General features: G+C 28.1%; 1 protein-coding gene across 1 annotated transcript; it reads left to right on the top strand.

Moving 5' to 3' along the window:
- The first annotated feature begins 1,970 nt into the window (after positions 1-1,970).
- Positions 1,971-13,696, top strand: LOC148768539 (non-specific lipid transfer protein GPI-anchored 5-like). The gene is made up of 3 exons (XM_088821251.1): positions 1,971-2,015; positions 11,889-11,994; positions 13,506-13,696. The coding sequence occupies exons 1-3, from the start codon at positions 1,971-1,973 to the stop codon at positions 13,694-13,696; spliced, it is 342 nt and encodes a 113-aa protein (XP_088677377.1).
- The last annotated feature ends 4,193 nt before the right edge of the window (positions 13,697-17,889 follow it).

Genomic DNA, 17,889 nt, shown 5'->3' with positions numbered 1-17,889 from the left:
AATACTCAGGAGTGAACATGTTGCTCACCAACTCTGGATAAACAAACTCTATAAGATCGAGAAATGGATATGTAGAGTCACGAATCAGCATGTCATCGGGAATCTCAATTTTTGCCACCATCATTAACCTCGTCAGCATCGCCATTGCCGATTCTCAATATCCACTCCGCAAACTCTCTTATTTCATCCGCATTGGCGGAAAAGGGATGACGAACGAAGTCTCATGTTTTTGTTCAACTTCATAACCTTACATTGTCTCCACAACGATGATGAATTGATTGTAGCATGAACAATGTCTTGTCTCAAGGCTTTCAACACAACTGGAAGAATTTGCCAAAAGTCCCCTCCACGAACTACAACCTTGCCTCCGAATGGCATATCTGAATCAAGTATCGATTTCATTGTCTTGTCAAGTGCTTCGAAACAGTACATGTGCATCATCGGTACCTCATCCCAAATGATTATCTTTGCTCTAGACTACAATTCCGCCTGTGGACTTTGTTGTTTGATGCTGCATGTGGAGCTCTCATATACAATTATTTGCAGTCCAAATCTAGAATGCGCAGTTCTGCCACTGGGGAGTTAAAGCGAAGCAATGCCACATGAAGCAACGTTTATTACTATTTTGCCTCTTGAACGGATAGTAGCGGATAAAATTAATACTAATCTCACATTACCATTACCATTATTGTTACCGTTACCGTTACAAATATATATACTAGTCTAATGATACTATTACTATTAATAATGCTAATGCTAATGATAATCCTAGTACGCTAATGCTATTGTCAATGTCAATGTTAATCATAATCCTAATTTTAATGCTAATGCTAATCAAAATACATTAATGCTAATATTAATCCTAATATGCTAATGTTAATCTTAATCCTAGTATACTAATGCTAATAAACTAATAATAATCATAATCCTTATGCTAATAATAATCTGAACACTAATGCTAACTCTAATTCTAATCCAAATTATAATCATAATATTAATCCTAATCATAATCCTAATATAATTCTAATGATAACACTAATCTTAATCATAATAATAATCCTAATAATAATAATACTAATCATAGTTCTAATCCCAATAGAAATACACATTCTAATGATAACGTTAATCTTAGTATTAATCCTAATATGCTAATACTAATGCTAATAATAATACTAATTCTAATCAAAATGTTAATCCTAATACTAATAGTAATTCTAATATGCTAATGCTAATGTTAATCCTAATGCTGGTACTAATGCTAATATTAATATTAATACTTATATGATAATGCTAATGTCAATTCCAATGCTAATTTTAATTCTAATATGCTAATGTAATGCAAACACTAAGGTTAATATGCTAATGTTGATCGTAATTCTAATTCTACTACTAATGCTAATGTTTATTAAACATTATCCTAATGTTGATGTTAATCCAAATATGTTAATGCTAATGTTAATATTAATGTTAATGTTAATATTAATGTTAACGTTATTGTTAATGTTATTGCTAATATGTTAATTCTAATGCTAATTTTAATCGTAATACTAATTATAACTAATCTTAATCATAATACTAATCATAATCCCAAATACTAATGCTAATATTAATTCTAATATGCTAATATTAATTCTAATATGCTAATACTAATTTTAATTCTAATAATAATCATAACCTTAATCTTATAATCCTAATCATAATCCTCATAGAACTACTACTACTAACACGAATTCTAATTTTAATCCTAATCATAATTCTAATACTAATACTAATCTTAATCCTAGTACTTATCCTAATATATTAATGACTATCCTAATATGTTAATGTTAATCCTAATATGTTAATGATGATCCTAATATGCTAATGTTAATCTTAATATGTTAATGTTAATATTCTGATGTTAATCGTAATACTACTACCAATCACAATCATAATATTAATCCAAATATATAATGCTAATACTAATACTAATGTTAATCATAATCCTAATCCTAATGTTGATGATCCTTATCCGAGTCATAACTCTGATCGTAATCCTAATGCTAATGTTAATTATAATACTAACCTTAATACTAATCATATACTAATATTAGCTATAATCCTAACACTAACACTAACACTAACACTAACACTAACACTAACACTATGACTAACACTAACACTAACGCTAACACTAAATGAAAAAATAATAACAAACGAAAATAGTTGAGTTAGTTGATAAACGATTGATTTTTTCGAGTTGTTACTCATTCTTGTTACATATTACACACACCTTGTTGAGATTCTGAAAAAAAACAAAAAAAAAAAAAAAAAAACAAATTAACAAAAAATAACAATTAACAATAAAAATGAACATCAAGAATAACATATTTAGGAAAGAACAATACATTGGAAAAAATAACAACAAATAATAATGAATTTCTTGAAGATATAACAAAATCAAACATAAGAGAAAAATATTTCATTAGTAAAATGCAATACCAAATGAAAATGGTTGAGCTAGTCGATAAACAACTCATTGTCGCATATTACAAACACCTTGTCAAAATTCTGAAAAACAAAAGAAAAATGAAACGAAACATAACAATTAACAATGAAAAGTGAACATCAAGAATAACATATTTAGCAAACAACAATATATTAGAAAAATAACAATAAACAATAATTTATCAAGAGGAACCGAACGTTCATGAAAAAAATATACGGCTGGAAAAAAATGAAATCGAAGCAAATAATTTTTTTTATGTGAACAAAATAATTAGAAACAATTGCATATTTATAGCGTTTATGATTAGGATTTGGTGTGAGAAGATATTTTTTGGTTTAGATAAATAAAGACATTATATTGTAATTAATATTAATTGAAACATATAATTGAACGCAAATTATTGCAGTATATGAATCGGTAAATTATCTTGATTTACATGATTTTAAATATATACAATAATATTTATGGAAATAATATGTAAAAAATATGACCTTTTGTAATGGTAAATGGAAAGGTTGAAATGTATTATTAATTCATCGGAGTTGAAAAAAGCGGATTACAACGAAACCCCAAGAATTAAACATTTGGCAATGTAAATTTGATAAATTACAACAAAACCCCAGGAATTAAATAGATAAAAAAAACTAATTACTACACATATATGAATCGTACTTGTATATTATAAATAACTAAAAATATGTACATATACAAATTATGCAAACAATAACATTACAGTAAACTTTCGATTATGAAGAGAACTGTATCTTAAAAATAAATCATAATAGTGTCATTATGCCGTAAAGAGTGATAATATAGTGGCATAATAAATATAAGCATATTGATAATATATGATCTATACTGTATGTAAATAACTATATATATTAAATTAATGATCGAAAAAATATGCAATAATGCAAGAAATGAACAATTGGAAAAAATAAGATTAAACAGTGATAGATCAAAAAAGTGCATTAACATGTTTAGGTAATACTCACCTCGAGTGTTTCTTTAGTGCAGGTCCTCGAGCAGAATGTGGCAAAGAGTAAAAGAGTTTGCAGTAATACGTTCAATATATATATATATATATATATATATATATATATATATATATATATATATATATATATATATATATATATATATATATATATATATATATATATATATATATATATAAATTAAAAATTTAGCATAAATTTTCGTAAATCATGGATATAAATTATATTAATGTAAATATATATGTATAAATCACGTAAATTAAGTTTTGAATTGTTAAAAAAAGAAAGATATGCCGTATCAATAAAGGGTTATAATAGATTACAGAAATTTATGCATATATAATATAGATACGATTTTGTTTACCATATATTATGTAGATAACATAATTTAATGAATACACATATATGAATCGTACTTGCATATTATAAATCACAATTTTAATAAGGAAAATATATTAAGATGAAAGATATAATAGATTTAATATTATCAATCGTGAATTGAAAGTTGATTAATTTAGATTATAATAAATTGTGCCTGAATTTGTGTCTATTTCAATAATAGTATTTCTATGTATAATTAGTATATTTTGAATATATATATATATATATATGTTGACATCGAAATTTTGTTAAATTAAGGGATCAAATTACAAATTAATAGCCCAAATGAATTGGTTATTAATTTGGATCTCGAATCAAAGTCCATAATAAATTTGGACTTTGAATCAAAATCCATAATAAATTTGGATTTTTACAAATATGTTAAATGATTTAACCAAAAAATAAGTAATAAATTCTTATTTTTTGTGTTAATTATTTGGGCCCAAGTCTAGCCCAAATATATTAGACTGCAAGTGTTCAAGTATACTGGCCCAAGTTTCAAGTCAAGAAACCCTAAATCGAGCCTATAAAAAGAGGACACATGCACACATACAAGGGACAAGCATCAAGCAAGGCGTACATCAAGCACTCAAAAAGCTCTCAAGTCTCGAGCTCTTGCCACGACGCAGAACAACAACCGCGGAGGTTCTACATCTTCATCAAGGCACCAAATCCACAAGACCTAGAAATCCCCAAATCGATTTCTAGATATTCATATCTACTTCCGCAAATCAACGGTGGAATCAAGCTCTCAATTCAAGAACAAGCTTCGGCCCTTGGATTATATCTAGGAGAAGAATCAGAGGAATCAACAAAGATTGTAACCCATTTTCGTTTTGATTAAAATATAATTATTTGTTCCTATTTTTTTTTTGTCTTGTAATTTATTTTGCAGACATTTAAATTTGAGGTTAACAATATATATATATATATATATATATATATATATATATATATATATATATATATATATATATATATATATATATATATATATATATATATATATGCAAATGGCAAAAAGGCCCATCACATGGGACTTAAATGCATTTTGGTCCACAAAAAAAACAGTCTCTCAATTAAGCTCATCCCCATGTCTTTAGTCTAAAATACCCTCAATAATATAATTCTTATCAATTCCACCCATTATACTCTAACTTCACTAATATTACACATTGACCCCGAATTTAAACAAATATATCACATTAACCCCCAAAACTTTTTTTTTCAGAAAATAATTTTTTTTCTGAATTTTTTTTTTCCGGCCAGATTTCGGCGTTGACCGCCGGTCTCCGGTGTTGATTTTTTTTTTTTTTGAAACTTTTTTTTTCCTGAAATTTTTTTCCGGCCGATCAACCACTGTTGACCGCCGGTCTCCGGCGTTGATTTTTTTTTTTTTTGTTTTTGATTTGTTTTTCTTAGAAAAAAAATATTTTAATTAATATTACTGTCTTGCTACTAAATTACTGTCTCAGACAGTAATATTACTGTTTGAGACAGTAATATTATGAATATTATTTTTCCGAACAGTAATATTATTAATATTATTGTCTAAGACAGTTAAATTACTGTTGGAGACAGTAATTTAACATCCAAGGCAGTAATATTAATTAAAATAAATTTTTTTAAGGAAAAAATTAAAAAAAAAAAAAAAAAAAAAAAAAGTCAATTAACAGTTAAATTACTGTGTCCGACAGTTAAATAACTGCCGGAGACAGTAATTTAGCAACGAATATAGTAATAATAATTAAAAATATTTTTTTTAAGAATAAAAAAGTCAATTAACAGTTAAATTACTGTCTCCGACAGTTAAATAACTGTTGGAGACAGTAATTTAGCAACGAATACAGTAATATTAATTAAAATATTTTTGAAGAAAAAAAAAACAAAAGAGTCAATTAACAGTTAAATTACTGTCTCCGACAGTTAAATAACTGCCGGAGACAGTAATTTAGCAGCCAAGACAGTAATATTAATTAAAATATTTTTTTTAAGAAAAAACAAAATTATTAAAAAAAAAAAAGTCAACGCCGGAGACCCGGCGGTCAACGGCAGTTGACCGGCAGGAAAAAAAATTCAGGAAAAAAAATTTCAAAAAATAAAAATAAAAAAATCAACGCCGGTCAACGACGGCGACCGGTGGTCTCCGGTGGTGGCGGGTCAAAATTGATATTAGGGTTAAAATTGGTTAATTGATGAAATTGGACTAAATTGGGGTGTAAATCATGAAATAAATTGGGGGTAATTTTGGTATATATAAAGGGATTTTCCTTATTTACAAATAAGTTTGAATGGGTTGGATTTATTTGAAAGACATAAAAATTGGATGGCCCTCTTTTAATTAAGTGCCCTTGTCATGGGCTTATTTGCCATTACCCATATATATATATATATATATATATATATATATATATATATATATATATAAATAAATAATTATGCAAAATAACAGTTCTATATTTGAAGTAATAAAAATTAAATTCATCTTTTTGATGTAAAACTATCTATCTACATATATAGTATATCGAATTGCATTATATTGGAAAAAAGAAAACAAAATATGTGCGAGAAAAATGATGAATGTGAATGTGTTGAATGGTATATTTATAGATGGGCTGATAATGTAATAAAGGAAAAAAATAAAATAATTAATGTAAAATTGCATAATTGACTTCAAATAATAATTACCTCTCAATCATGCATCCCCAAATTAATATCACCGATACATAATTTTTGTTTTTTTAAAAAATTGATAAATTGTGAACTCAGTTTCATCAATTGGATAACTTTGATTGTTCTCATTATTTAGGTATTTCATCAGAGCATTTATTCATTTGAAAATTACTATTAACTTATAATAAATGTAAAGGGCAAATTACATCAAACATAATAAATAAATTGATATGTTCAGGGGTGCAAGTCGGATGGATCGAATCGGATCGGATTGGAATTAGCCTTTTCGGGATATTTCCAAATAATTACGGAAGTACAAAATCAATTCCAATTCCAAAATTTTCGGAATCTAAAAATTAATTACAATTCCAAAAGGCCCGAAAATTTCGGAATTTCGGAAAAAAATCGGAAATCACATAATCTTTAAAATTTCAAAACTTAGTCGAAATTTTCTAAATGTTCATAATTTTTCGAATATAAGAGCATCCACGTCGATAAAAGTAAAACTAATAATTACTAAATTTCAGTTAAGAAAAATAAATGAAAATAAACACAACATAATATCCAATAAAACTTCTAACAACAATTCATTATGTCAAAATCCTAAAACAAAACTCATAGGTGTATTTTTCGGAAAATATGTATTATAGAATATATACTATTTATAGGTGTATTTTTCGAAAAAAAAAAAATCGGAAATTTTCGGAATTAATTTCGGAATTAAATTGGATCGGAAATCGGAAATCGGAAATTTCAAATTTATTTTATATAATTCCAATTCCTATCCAAAAAAATCGAAAAACTTTCGAAAATAGGAGAATCGGAAGTCGGAATGAAAAAAATTGTTCCAAAATCGGAACTTTTCGGATCGGAACCGGCGGAAATTGGATATCCGTTCCAACTTGCACCCCTAGATATGTTTACCGTCGCTCCAACACAATTAATATAAATGACATCTAATAATTAATTCCATGTATATCATATAAATTTTCAAATATATCCGTTGTGCATTTTTTTTAAAATTAAACATATTTTACATTTTTCTTTTAATAAGAAATAAGATTTTCTAATTTGAATAAAATATAAAATATTAAAAATATGAAAATATGTTTATTACGCAATGGACGTAATATGAATATATCTCTATTAATAGAGTGGTAATAATTGTCCTTAATTATAATAAGATTTCCTTAATTTCTTAGTATACACTTATTGAAATTAATTTCTTACCGTAATTAAGGTATTAAATTTAGAATAATATATACAAATAATTACAATATAATTGAATCCATATTAATTTCAAAATATTAATTCCATAATTAAGTTCCATAATTTCGAATAAATATCCACAATTTAAGATAGCTACCGTAAATAATATGCATTAATTCCGATTCTTGCAATTAAATCTGATGTTGAAAATGAAGTTATTTATGGTATATGTAATGACACATGGGCAATGACTGGGATGTCTACATGGACGCCTACGTGGATGACAAATGTCGGAATTCTAGGCTACGAGGGTTTCAATTTATATATTATTATTATTATTATTATTATTATTATTATTATTATTATTATTATTATTATTATTATTATTATTATTATTATTATTATTATCATTATTATTATTATTATTATTATTATTATTATTATTATTATTATTATTATTATTAATTTTTTATTTTATTTATTTTTCTATAAAAGTATGAATCATAGGGGAGGTTTCTTCCATTTTTTGTGTGGACAAAATTATCTTTTGAATTTGAAGGACAAATAAGGAGTAGGGAATATTAATAATTAATTAGATAATTAATAAATAAGGAATAACTGATTTTTTTTTCTTTTTTTTAGATGAAAATAACTGATTATCAACCTTCAAGTCTTTACACCTTGTTCTTTTTCTTCCACTTTTTTTCCGGCCCCGTAAACTTTTTTAGCGAATAATCACAACATGACAACTACGGTGGGATCATTAATTACCATATAAATATATTAGTATTAATATTATTAATTTTTACCCGCGCGCTGCAGGGGTATTCATAATAAAAATAAATATTTGATTTTAAAAAGTTCACGAAATAGTAAGATTAATAATTGATGTGCAATACAAAGTAAATAAAAATATTCCATGTACATAACAAATTAAGCCAAAATAAAATAGCTAAATACCGCAGGAATTTCCTTATACAAAAAAGCGAATACATTGTTATCATTACCATTATCGTTACCATTACCATTACAATTACCATTACCATTACTATTATCATTATCATTATCATTGTCAGTATCATTATCATCATCGATACCAATACTGATATAAATACCGATACCACTACCATTACCAATACCGTTACCAACCATTACCATTACAATTACCATTACCATTGCTAATACTAATAGTAATATAGTAATACTAATACTAATCTGATAATAATACTATTACTATTAGAAATTATAATGCTAATCCTAATCATAATGCTAAAGCTAATCATAATTTTCTAACACTAATACTAATGCTAACCATAATCCTAATCCTAGTACTATACACAATCATAGTTATAATCAAAATTCTAATCATAATCCAAATACTAATGTTAATTTTAATCCTAATACTAATCCTAATTATAATCCGAATCATAATTCTAATCCTTATAGAAATGCAAATATGCTAATCCTAATACTAATTTAATACTATTCATAATATGCTAATGTTAATTCTAATCATAATCCTAACTATTATGCCAGTACTAATACTAATCATAATGATAATCGCAATACTAATATTCAGACTAGTATGCTAATGGTAACGCCAATGCTAATCACAATACTAAACTAATACTTATATGCTAATGTTAATGCTAATCCTCATAGACTAATGCTGATGATAATCGTAATTCTAATTCTATTGCTATTGCTAATACTAATGCTAATCCTAGACATAATCCTAATGTTGATGCTACTAATCCTAGTCCTAATGTTATTGCTAATGTTAATCCTAATCCTAATCCTACGCATAATCATAATGTTAATCCAAATCCTAAAGCTAATGTTAATTCTAATTGTAATCCTACTGTTAATGCTAATTTTAAGTCTAATAATAATCATAATCATAATCTTAATCGTAATCATAATAATAATCATAATCATAATCCAAATTCATTTCCTAGTAGAAATAATCATAATAATACTAATACAACTATTAATACTATATATTAATACTACAACTAATATTAATACCAATACTATACTCAACTCTAAAAAAACTACTAGTACTAATACTAATAATAATACTAATATTAATTTTAATATACTAATACTAATATTAATATTAATATACTAATCATAATATACTAATGCTAATCCTAATATACAAATTGAATGCTAGTGTTATTATTAATAGGGTAAATTCAACTTTTCCTGCTTGTACTTTGGCTCGATATCACTTTACACCATTCCACTCTCAATTGCATCGATTTGCCCCCTTATACTTTGGCTTCATATCACTTTACCCCATTCTACTCTCAATTGCATCGATCTGCCCCCCTGTACTTGAAAATTTGTCTGAATGTGACCCTCGCCGTTAGTTTTCAGACCTTTGACCTTAACATCGTTTGATCTAAGTCTGAAAATTACTAAAAAGTCACCCCTCCCAGTTAAAATAATTATTAAAAAAATAAAAATAATAAAAAACTAAAAACATAAAAAATAAAATAATAAAAAAATCAAGACAGCGAGAAAACTTAGTCCACGACGTCAGCCACAATTTTTTTTATAATAATTATTTTAACTCGGAGTGGTGGTTTTTTTGTACTACATCAATTGGTGTTAAAGTCAAAAGTGTGAAAACTAACGGCGATGGCCACATTGAGATAATTTTTCAAGTACATGGGGCAAATCGATGCAATTGAGAGTAGAAGGGGGTAAAGTGATATCGAGGCAAAGTACAAAGGGGCAAATCGATGCAATTGAGAGTAGAGGGGGTAAAGTGATATCGAGCCAGAGTACAAGGGGCCAAATCGATGAAATTGAGAGTATAATGGGATAAAGTGATATTGAGCGTACAAGGGGAAAGTCGAATTTACCTTTATTAATATTAATGCTACTCCTAATTATAATACTACCGTTAATACCAATCTTAATGCCAATGCTAATATGAAACTAATCTTAATCTTAAGACTAATCTTAATCTTAAGACTAAACATAATCCTAATGATACTCCTAATATTAATATTAATTCTAATCCTTATCATAATCATAATCCTAATACTAATTCTAAAATGCTAATGCTAATACTAATGCTAATGTTGATGCTAATGCTAATGTTAATGCTAATACTAATGATAATGCTAATAATAATCTTAATATTTATGTCAATGCTAATACTAATATTAATACTAATCATAATGGTAATCGTAATTTTTTAATGCTAATGCTAACCGTCATATGATAATGCTAATGTGAATGCTAATATTAATATTAATATTAATCCTTATATGCTAATGCTAATCCTAATATATTAATCATAGCCCTAATGGAAATGTTGATTCGTTAATGCTAATCCGAATACTATCTTACTGTTAATGTTATAAACATAATTATAATCATAATCATAATATTAATACTAATCTTAATCATAATGTTAATGTTAATCTTCCATCATAATGTTAATGCTAATCCCAATCCTAATAATAATAATAATCTCAATATGTATCTTAATCGCTATCATAATCCAAATCCTACTAATAATAATAATTATAATTCTAACCTTAATTTTTAACACTAATATATGCTAATGGTAATACTAATATGTTAATGCCAATGCTAATATTAATCTTGATATACTAAACTTATATGTTAATGCTAATGTTAATGCTACTATAAATCATAATCCTAATTTTATTCCTAATCACAATCCTAATTCTAATCTTAATATTAATCATGATCATGATCCTGATCCTAATTTTAATGTTGATCCTAATTCTGATCCTAATCGGAATATTAATCCTAATCTCAATGGTAGTCCTCATCATAATTCTAATCTAACCGTAATCCTGATACTAGTACTAATTATAATCCTAGTGTTAATCCTATTATTAATACTAATCTTAATCATAATACTAATTCTAATACTAATCTTGATCCTCATCATGATCTAAATACTATTCCTAATCCTAATCGTAAATATTGATGGTAATATGTTGATGGTAATTTAATGTTCATCCTTATATGCTAATGTTTAGAAATACTAATATATCTTATTGTCATTGCTAATACAAATCCTAATTTGCTAATGCTTATACTAATATGCTAGTGTGATTTTCGCCACTACAACTTGAGCCTGTGCTAAGGCCCAATCAAGGGACTGCACAAATGTCCTAATCAGCATGTCGCCGTGCCTCAACTACATCTCCGGCAACCCCTCCGCCCCATCCATCTCCTGTTGCACCCAGCTGATAAGCATAAAACCTACGTATAAATTATCGCAAGTGTACAATATCGCATTTTGTAGAATAGTGAATTCCAAATATCGATCCACAATGAATTAAGTTCCTAAATTTACCAAGTACCGTAATTATACTATCCTAAACTTTATCTAGACATACGAAAGAATGAGAGAAATGAAGCTAAAAAGAAACAATAAATAAAAACAACGGTCCGCCAGGACAAGCGAGGAATTCTGACGTGTGATGGCTTCTAGGGTAAAATCCATCAGTGTACTATCGATAAAGATCTACCAATCCGAATCTACTGTCAATTCTATATTCGCTAACCCAGACACTAAAATACCCTAACCCCCGTGTCCAGTGTAGTTAGAGTCTACCAACAGGTCCGACGTCTCCGTTTAGAACCTGACATTAAGAGAGCATTTAGGTCAAGTCCTTAAGCGCTACCCGAGGTGCATCACGTCTCCGTTTCCACAACCCGAGATATGTTTTCCTAAAATCAAACGAGAAATCCTCTCTCGAGTTCATTCTCATTTACATTAAATTCAAGCAGCCAAACAATCGAAAGCATTTAATACAGGAAAACATAACATAATCAAAGAACGAAAAATAGATCGCAAATCTGGAAATAAAAATCAATTACAAGGTTTTATTTCCGTAAAAGAAAATGCTCAGCTCATTACAAACATAGCATCGAAATGAATGATACGAGAAATCATGAACTAAACGTAAATAAAAGCTTATGAAAAACCTGAGTCGAAGCCCTTGTCGAAGCTTCCCGCGAAGTTCTGGCGAAAACTGAAGGAAAATCGAAGAAGAGGTCCAGAGATCATAAAATGAAAAAAAAAGACCTTATATTTATAGTAAGAAAAAAAGAGAAATATGTGGTGTGAATTTCTGTGCCCAGATCGCAATCTGGGCTTTTTGGATCGCTATCTGGTAGCCTCGAAAATTGCGCATCACCTTGCAAGATCGCGGTATGGGAATGTTGGATCGCGATCTGGTTCTTGATAAAAAAGAATGTTCTGTGAGACCACCTAGATTGCGATACAGGACGGCTGGATCGCGATCTGGGTCCTGATCAAAAAAACGTTATGTAAGTGACCCTAGATCCCGATACATGAAGAGTGGATAGCGATCTGGCCTTTGCGTCAACTTCAAACCCTGGTTTGACCCTTTTATAGCCCGAATTTGACAATTTTGCATTTCCCATAAGTTGTAGAACTTAAAGTTAGATTTCTAAGGCCACTTGAATAAGCTCAATCGGAGGTCGTATGCGAACGTTATTCTTGAAATACCAAACATTGCCACAATCCGCGAGAATGCACTTTTGCACGTGTTTGGTTTGGTTCTTGGCTTCGCTTCCAATCGGCAAAAATAGCTTCTCTTTACCTAAAATAGAAATAAAACAAGAAACACATAATATGTACAAATAAAGCCGAAAACTCGAACGAACGAAGACCAAAACTCGAAGATTCGATAAGTAAAAATCGTGCAAAATGAACACTTATCACCAGCTCCGCACGATGGTCGGAGCACAACCGGAGTGCTTGTGCCAAGTACTCAACGGCGGCGCCTCCAATATCGGCCTTAATATCATCCAAACTCAGGCCCTTGCTTTGCCTGGAGAATATAATATACATAATAACTACTACTTCACCCGTGCGTTGCACAAAGGTCAGTTTCAAAATGAGAAAAATAATAATTTGTAAACGACTATCTGTTTACAACAACACCGATTCAAGTAAAAGGAAATGGAAGGAAATAAAAAATCATAAACTTTATCTCTTAATTCACAGTTGTAACATATGAAATTCAATAAAATATTCTAAAGAAAAAAACGCTAAGCACGCAAAACACGATATGAAGATTAAGTAAAATCATTTAAAACATATGGTATAACTTTATTTCATAGAATGCAATCTACTACATCATGTGAATCTTCTGCAAAATAACCAACTTAACAACAAACATGGTCGCAGAGAACTAACACAATAGATATTTAAATAACCTGCAAGTTTATCACTAACGGCGTTCAATTAGTGATGCACATTACTCAAAAAACAATACAACTTATAAATATTGCAAAAGAGATAATTGTGTACATCACTACCAATACTGATACCAATGTTGATATCAATACCGATACCAATACTGATACCAATATGACTACCAATATTAATACTAATATTGATACTAATACTAATACTAAATCGATACTAATACTGATACTAATACTGATATGAATACTGGTACTCATACTAATACTAATACTAATACTAATACTAATACTAATACTAATACTAATACTAATACTAATACTAATACTAATACTAATACTAATACTAATACTAATACTAATACTAATACTAATACTAATACTAATACTAATACTAATACTAATACTAATACCAATACTAATACCAATACTAATACCAATACTAACACCAATACTAATAATCATACTAATACTCATACTAATATTGACAGTGTTACTGATACTAATACTGATACTGATACTGATATTGATACTGATACTGATACTGATATTGATACTGATACTGATACTGATATTGATACTGATATCGATATTGATACTCATACTGATAATAATACCAATACTAATACTAATACTATTACTTATACTAATACTAATATTAATACTATTACTGATACTTATACTAATGATAATACTAATACTAATATTAATACTATTACTAATACTAATATGTTATTATTTTTAATGTTAATGCTAATGTACATGTACTAATGCTAATACTAAATTTAATGTTGATGCTAATCTCGATATAATCCATTATACTTGTAATCCTAATATTATTCAAATCATTATCTTATTCCTAATCCTATTCGTAACACTAATTATGATTCTAATCATTATCATAATCTTAATCCTAATTTTATTTTTAACAGTAATCATAATTCTAATCCTAACCCTAATAATTTTAATACTAATAATGCTAATGCTAATGCTAATGCTAATTCTAGTTATAATTCTAATCTTAATTCTAATCATAGTCCATTTTCTAATGCCAATCATAATCCTAATACTAATATATGTCACTAATTGTAGTACTAATCATAATCATAATCTTAATTATAATTATAATACAAATGTTAATCATAGGGGTGTAAACGAGCCGAGCTCGCCTTATTTGCGAGCTCGAACTCAAGCTCGCTACAACTTTACAACAAGGCTTGAGCTCGAGCTCGAGTTCGTTGAGCTTATAATATTCAGCTCGAGCTCGAGCTCGTTGTATTTCTAAGGAGCTCGAGCTCGCGCTCGGCACAACCAAATTTTCCTTCAAGTAGAAAAGTAATATTATTATTTTTTATTTATTATTAATAATATCCAAATTTTCGAACAACTAGAATGAAGCTCGAGCTCGGCTCGTCGAAAAGCTCGGGCTCGTTAGCTCGAGCTCGAGCTCGATTTATTGAGCTCAAGTACGAGCTTTTTGTGAGCAAGTTCCGAAAGCTCGCGAGCAGGTTCGACTCATTTATACCCCTAGTTAATCATAATCGTAATCATAAATCCTAATCCTAATCCTAATATTAATTCTATTACTATATTAATCCGAATTCTTATCGTAGTATAATACTAATACTAATTCAAAAATTATTAATTAAAATCCTTATTTTAATTTTGCATCAATGTTTTTTGCAATGTCTATTATTTTGTATCAAAAACAATTATATTCAATCTCACAATTTTTATATCAAAATTTTTATGTGTGGTAGCTGAAGCATCCAAAAACACATATTAAATATATTACAAATTAATATTTAATTATATTATCCAACTGACAATAAAATTATTTAAAATATTATAAGGATATAAGCAAACGTTAAGACGTAAAATGAACAATAATCGTTGTTAATAGGATAAATTACGAAAATTCTCCTGAACTTGGGCTAAATTACGGAAACACCCCCACTTATCGGTGATTACCAAAATCCCCCTGATGTTTGTTTCTGTCTTACACGACTCCCTTATGGTGTGATTTTTTAGGGAATCTTTTTTATTCCATGTAATATCCAAAAAATGTGGATTCTACCCTTGCAAACGTGACGATTCTTTTATCCTACTTTATAAATACAAAAATTACCTTTAAGGGAGGTAATGGTAATTCTAAAAAGTTGTTAATGTGTTATTTAAGAAGGGTAATTTACACCCACACCACTGAGGTATGCTTACATAATTTTAAGGTCCCTATGGTATCGATACTTACACTCACCCCCCTGAAACGTAGTTAGAAACTCTAATGTGATAATTCATTGGATACATTATTCCGATAGGGTTCTAATGGACTATTACTTTTAGCTAGTGGTGGAGATAATATAGAGTTATGGGGAGTTATGGGGTGACATGGCTCCCCCAATATTTCTTAAGTCATCGATAACTCTTTGTTGTGTCCACCAGTTCCTGAAACTAATGGTCCGTTAGAACTCTATCGTAATAACGTATCCAATGCATTATCCCATTAGAGTTTATAACTACGTTTCAAGAGGGTGAGTGTAATTATCGATACCACATGGACCTTAAATTTATTTAAGCATACCTCAGGGGTGTGGGTGTAATTTACCCAAAGAAGAATAAAGATTCCATGTAAACTCCCTTAAGGGTATATTTTGTCTTTAAAAAATACCATAAAGAAATGTCGCGTGTGGAGGGTAGAATTGACATTTTTGGGGGAATATTCCACGTAATAAAAAAAAGTCCGTGAAAAATCATACCGCAAGGGGCTCGATGTAAGACGGAAACAAACATCAGGGGAATTTAGTAATTACAAATATATGGGGTGTTTTTCTTAAATTACCCTAAGTTCAAGGGGTTTTCGTAATTTATCCCTGTTAATAGATAACTTAAATTGATTTACACTTATAACCATATGTTAGAAACTAACATAAAGGCTTATGCTAATGAAAATAGATCAACTTTCAAATAAACAAAAGTCACTATAAAATGCTTAAATAAATAATAAATGGAAAAACAATTGTTTTTAGTAAATCAGTTGAATATATCGTGATTTCAGAAAAAAAAACATGGAGATATAACATGGAGATATAGAATCGAAATTAGATTCTTGTAAAAATTATAAAATAAATAATTTTATTTTACAATTTTTTTAAAAATAAAAATTAACAAAATAAATATATCTTATTATATATGATGGGGAAATAGAAAGCTTAAGATATTTCATTAATTTAGATACATAACTTGTAAGTTAGACAAAAGAACTCATGTATTCCAGTACCTAAATATAGTGAGATATATAGAGTGTTAAAATATTTCATAATCAATTATTTACGCTATAATAGTTACATTAATATTTTTATTGTCATATGCTTCAAAATTTTAAGTTTAAAAATTAGTCATAATATTTGTAGTTAAACATTTTTTTTCCATGATAGGATGTCTATATCTTTACCCACACTTTAATGGATTGTAGCAAATCTCGTATAAGTTCGATATGGTACCAATATCGTACCAAATGAAATGATAACTACTAATTTGATATTTGTTAGATAATATTTTGTTGGTATACTATGATACTTGATATTTGATAACTTTTTCCATTCATAGCAACAACATTACATCACACTTTCTCAATTTGGAAAGACACGCACATAATTATGCAATCACTTTTCATATAATTGTATTCTTTTATGTAATATATAAATATATTATTGAGTTTGTAAGAAAAATGGATCGTAGAAACTACTGATTTGTCGATTGATACTGTATTTGTTAATGTAAAGTATTAAAGTGAGAGCCCCTCGAGTAGGGTTTTTTTTTTTTTTTTTTTTTTGAGAGTAGAGTAGGGTTATTAAATGGGCTATCAAAACCTCTAACCACCATTTTCACACTCAAAAATAATATTTT

This window comes from Erythranthe guttata, chromosome 8 (genome assembly GCF_056151865.1).
Source record: "Erythranthe guttata isolate IM_541 chromosome 8, IM_541, whole genome shotgun sequence".
In the NCBI taxonomy this organism is placed as follows: Eukaryota; Viridiplantae; Streptophyta; class Magnoliopsida; order Lamiales; family Phrymaceae; genus Erythranthe; species Erythranthe guttata.
This window is presented reverse-complemented; position numbering and strand designations above follow the sequence as displayed.